Genomic DNA, 6,000 nt, shown 5'->3' with positions numbered 1-6,000 from the left:
ACCAGACACACACAGACACGCACACACACACACATACTGTAACCAGGAACACCCACACACACACTGTAACCAGACACACACACACACCCAGACACACACACACACACATTGTAATCAGACACACACACGCACACACACAGACACACACAGACACACACAGCCACACACACACACACACACACACAGTAACCAGACACACACACAGTAACCAGACACACACACACACAGTAACCAAAGATACACAGACACACACACTGTAACCAGACACACACACACACAAATATTGTAACCAGACACACACACACACACACACACACACAAACACACACTGTAACCAGACACACACACACACACAGTTACCAGACACACACACACACACACACACACTGTAACCAGACACACACACACACTGTAACCAGACAAACACACTCACACACACACACACACACACACGCACACACTCACACACACGCATACACACTGTAACCAATCAGCTACACATGCACATACACACACACACTTGTCAGCTGCACACTCATGCCTGCACACATACACACTGTAATCTGCTACACATGCACACACACACATACATACTGCAATCGGATACACACACAAACACACTGTAATCGGCTGCTCACGCGCACACACGCACACACACTTTAATCGGCTACACACACACAGTAATCGGCTACACAAGGACACATACAATGTAATCGGCTACACACGCGTACACACACTCAGTAATCAGCTACACACCCATGCGTGCACACACACACACTGTAATCAGCTACACACATGCATGCACACACACACTAGTCAGCTGCACACACATGCCTGCACACATACACACTGTAATCTGCTATACATGCGCACACATGCACACATATATACTGTAATCGGATACACACACAAACACACTGTAATCGGCTGCATACGCGCACACACACACGCACTGTAATCGGCTACACACCCACAGACACACACTGTAATCGGCTACGCACACACAGTAATCGGCTAAACAAGCACACACACAATGTAATTGGCTACACACGCATACATACACACACACACACAGAATAATCAGCTACACATCCATGCGTGCACACACACACACTGTTATCAGCTACACAAACACAAAAGCACAAACACACTAGTCAGCTACACACACATGCCTGCACACATACACATTATAATCTGCTACACACAAGCGTGCACACACACATACTGTAATCTGCTACACATACGCCCACCCACACAATATAATCAGCTACACATACATACACACACAGTAATCAGCTACACAAGCGCACACACTTGCACACTGTAATCTGCTATACACACGCATACACACACTGTAATTGGCTACATTCACACAATGTAATCGGCTACACATGCACACACACACGGTAATCAGCTACACACGCACGTGCACAGACACACACACAGTAATCTGCTACACACGCACATGCATGCGCACACATGCATGCACACACTGTAATCGGACACGCGTGCACACACACACACTAATCGGCTACACATGCACACACACACACACACACACACGCACACACACACACACTGTAATCGGCTACATACACACCAGCCAAAAAATCTAAACCAGGGGAAACTTACTCTGGAAAGGCATCACAGCCAGAACTCTTCATAGCACACCAGTGGCTGCAGTCCACTGTGCTGGGGAGCACTGTTCTGCTTCATGTTCTTGCAGCCATCACACTACGGCCATGGCCATCCATCCATATGTTACCATGAGAACGATATCAGGAGGCTTATGTCCGGTCCTTCTGAGTGGCTGCTGCTGCTGGCCCTATTGACCCGCCTGCCATTCATTGTGACACTATTTTGCTGTGTGAGATGGAAAATGTCACGAGGAACTATGACCTTCACAGTCACAAACTCTCAGAAAACCCACCCATTACGCATTTCAAACCCTGTCAGCTATCCTGGGACACAGCCGATAATATTTGTGCAGCTGGTATTAACCCAGTATGCAGACAGTCAGATTCCTGGGATGCCTGCAGCTTTAAAAGAGAACACCTCATCAGTAACCCAAGAACAGAGGTCCCTAACTTCCAGCTCCCCGAAAATAGCATTCAACTGAACCTGGCCAGGGCACACACAAAGCTCCATTAGCTGAAGGACAACACAGAGTCCCAGACCATGGACTGCATCAGATCAAAGTGCCCAATGCAATCTGCTCCAGGAGGCACCTTCTCAACTCACTCAGTATCTCCAAGGCCATTGAATGGATAACTAAACTAGACATGCCATTATAATCTTTTCCTGCTATATTAAAGTGCTGAGAATCTTGAACCACATTCTAAACTCAAAATTTTTAGGTTGGCTTTTATTTGACTCCTCCCCCAGATACTGGAGAACCAATTGGTTTGCTCTCAGCACCATGTTAATTACAGTTTCAACCTTCACTGGAAATATTAAACTATTTGGACAAATGAGATTGCAGAAAAACTTGAAGAAAGCACATTTCAGACAAGATACACATTGGAGACAGATGGAGAAACAGGGCGGAGGCGGAGAAACGGGGCAGAGGCGGAGAAATGGGGCGGAGGCGGAGAAATGGGGTGGAGGCGGAGAAATGGGGCAGAGGCGGAGAAACGGGGTGGAGGCGGAGAAACGGGGCAGAGGCGGAGAAACGGGACGGAGACGGAGAAACAGGGCGGAGGCAGAGGAACGGGGTGGAGGTGGAGAAATGGTGTGATGGGATGTACACAGAGATGGAGAAATTGGGTGTACATGAAGACAGAGGAAGAACATAGGAATAGAAAGATTGGACTTAGGAACAGGAGTAGGCCGTTCAGCCCTTTGAGCCTACTCTTCCATTCAATAAGATCATGGCTGATCTGGTCGTAGTCTCAACTCCACTTCCCTGTCTGACTCCCATAACCCTTGACTCTCTTGGCTATCAAAAATCTGTCTAACTCTGCCTTGAAAAATTCAACGACCCAGCCTCCACTGCTCTGGGAAGAGAATTCCACAGACTAATGACCCTTTGAGAGAAAAAAATTCTCCTCATCTCTGTCTTAAATGAGAGATCTTTTATTTTTAAACTGTGTCCCCTGGGCTTAGTCTCTCCCAAAAGTGGAAACATCCTCCTGGTATCTACCCTATCAAATCCCCTCAGGATCTTACATGTTTCAATAAGGTCACCTCTCGCTCTTCTAAACTCCAATTCCAACCTGTCCAACCTTTCTTCATTAGATAAGCCTCTCAGCCCATGAATGTATATTTTTTTCAAATAAGGAGACCAAAACTGTGTTCAGCTTTCCAGATGTGGCCTCACCAAGGCCCTGTATAGCTACAGTAAAACTCCCTACTTTTATATTCCATTCCCCTTGCAATAAAGGCCAACATTCTATTGGCTTTCCTAATCACTTGTTGTACCTGCATACTAACTTTGTGATTCATGTATCAGGATACCCAGATCCCTCGGTACCACTGGGTTCTGCAATCTTTCTCCATTTAACTAGTATACAGCTTTTCTATTCTTCCTGCCAAAGTAGACAAGTTCACATTTTCCCACATTATACTCCATCTGCCAATTTTTTGCCCACTCACATAATCTGTCCATATCCCATTGCAGATTCTCTACCTCCTCTGCAGAACTTACTTTCCTGTCTATCCTAGCATCATGGGCAAATTTAGCTATCATATATTTTGTCCCTTTATCCAAATCATTGATATAAATTGTAAATGATTCAGGCCCCAGTGCTGATCCCTGTGACATTCCATTTGTTACAGCTTGCCAACCCAAAAAAGACCCATCTATCCTTACTCACTGCCTCCTGTTAGCTAACCAATCCTTTATCCATGTTAATATGTTACTCCCCATACCATGTGTATCTTGTGTAACCTTTGATGTGGCACCTTATCAAATGCCTTTTGGAAGTCCAAGTACAGTACATCTACAGGTTCCCCTTTATCCATCTTGCTTGTTACTTTCATACAGAACTCTAATAAATTAGTCAAACACAATTTCCCTTTCACAAAACCATGCTATTTCTGCCTGATCCCATAATGACTTTCTAAGTATCCTGCTTAAAAATGGATTCTTGCAGTTTCCCAATGACAGATGTTGGGCTAACTAGCCTGTAGTTTCCTGCTTTCTGCCTCCCTCCTTTATTGGATAAAGATATTATATTAGCTAGTTTCCTATCCACTGGGACTCTTCCAGAATCTCAGAAATTTCAGAAGATTGTAACCAATGCAACGACTATCTCAGCAGCCACTTCTTTTAAGACCCTAGGTCCTGGGGATTTGTCAGTCTTTAGGTCTAATAGTTTTCCTAGCACCTTTTCCCTAGTGATGATGATTATCTTTTGGAAGTTTTCTAAGTCTTCTGCAAGGAAGACAGACATAAAATACCTGTTCAACGCCTCTGCTATTTCTTTGTTTTCTGTGATCAATTCCCCAGATTCTCCCTCTAAAGGACCAACACTAGCTTTAGTTACTGTTTTCCTATTTAAATACTTGTAGAATCTCTTACCACCTGCTTTTATATTTCCAGCTAGCTTTCTCTCAGACTCTATTTCTCCCTCATTTTTTATTTTTGAGTCATTCTTTGCTGGTTCTTAAAAACTGACCAATCCTCTGACCTACCACTAGTCTTTTCAGATTTGTACAGTTTTTTCAATGTGATACAATCCTTAACTTCCTATTTATCCATGGGTGATGCATCCTCCTCAAAGAGTCTTCCTCCTTTACTGAGAGTTATTAGTATCTTGTTAAAAGTCTGCCACTATATCTCTACTGTCTTTACTGTCTTACCTTTTAATCCAGTTTCTCAGTAACATTTATGCCACACAAATGCCAGGCAATGACCACCTCCAACAAGAGAAAATATAACCATCACCCCTTGACATTCAATGGCATGACCATCACTGAATCACCCACTACCAACATCCTGTGGGTTACCATTGACCAGAAACTGAACTGGACTAGCCATATAAATACTGTGGCTATGAGAGCAGGTCAGAGGCTGGGAATCCTACAGCGAGCAACTCACCTCCTGACTCCCCAAAGCCTGTTCTACAAGGCACAAGTCAGGAGTGTGATGGAATACTCTTCACTTGTTTTGATGAGTGAAACTCCCACAACACTCAAGAAGCTCAACACCATCCAGGACAAAGTAGCCCACTTGATAGGCACCACATCCTCAAACATTCACTCCCTCCACCACCGACGCACAGTAGCAGCAGTGCGTACCTTCTACAAAATGCATTGCAGGAATTCACCAAGACTCCTTCGACAGCACCTTCCAAACCCATGACCACTACTGTCTAGAAGGACAAGGGCAGCAGATACATGGGAACCCCACCATCTGCAAATTCCCCTCCAAGCAACATATCATCCTGACTTGGAAATATATTGCTGTTCCTTCACTGTCGCTGGGTCAAAATTCTGGAACCCCTTTCCCTAACCGCAATAAGTGTGTATCTACAACCCTACCTACACTATATGGACTGCAGTGGTTCAATAAGGCAGCTCACCACCACCTTCTCCTGGGCAATTAGGGATGGGCAATAAATGCTGGCCTAGACAGTGAGGTACATGTCTCATGAAAGAGGGGAAAAAAATCAACTTAGCTAGCTCTGCCTTTTATTTAGGTTTGAAATACTAGCCTCAGACCCACTCTTCTCTCCTTCAAACTGAATGTGAAATTCTATCATGTTTTGATCACTGTCACCTAGAGGCTCCTTTACCATGAGGTTATTGATTAATTCTGTCTCATTGCACATTAAGAGATATAGAATAGTCTGCTCCCTGGTTGGCTTTAGACAATATTGCTCTAAGAAATTGCCCCAAATACACCATGATCTCATTTTCCAGGCTACCTTTGCCAATCTGATTCATCTAATCTACATGTACACTGGAGGGAGAGGGGGAAACAGGGTGTATACTGGAGGCAGAGGGGAAATGGGGTGTATACTGAAGGCAGAGGAGGAAACAAGGTGTACACTGGAG

The 6,000-nt window shown here is 44.6% G+C and overlaps 1 protein-coding gene across 1 annotated transcript in view; it reads left to right on the top strand.

Moving 5' to 3' along the window:
* The first annotated feature begins 2,470 nt into the window (after nucleotides 1-2,470).
* The window catches only part of fgd5b (FYVE, RhoGEF and PH domain containing 5b), a 48,572-nt gene continuing 45,042 nt past the window's right edge, over nucleotides 2,471-6,000 (top strand). The window contains exon 1 of the mRNA XM_041191652.1: nucleotides 2,471-2,731. Within this exon, the coding sequence (XP_041047586.1) occupies nucleotides 2,471-2,731 (261 nt within the window). The remainder of the gene's footprint in view (nucleotides 2,732-6,000) is intronic.

The sequence above is a fragment of the Carcharodon carcharias genome, chromosome 7 (genome assembly GCF_017639515.1).
Source record: "Carcharodon carcharias isolate sCarCar2 chromosome 7, sCarCar2.pri, whole genome shotgun sequence".
NCBI lineage: Eukaryota > Metazoa > Chordata > Chondrichthyes > Lamniformes > Lamnidae > Carcharodon > Carcharodon carcharias.
The sequence above is the reverse complement of the archived record's forward strand: the minus strand, read 5'-3'. Positions and strand labels throughout refer to the sequence as shown.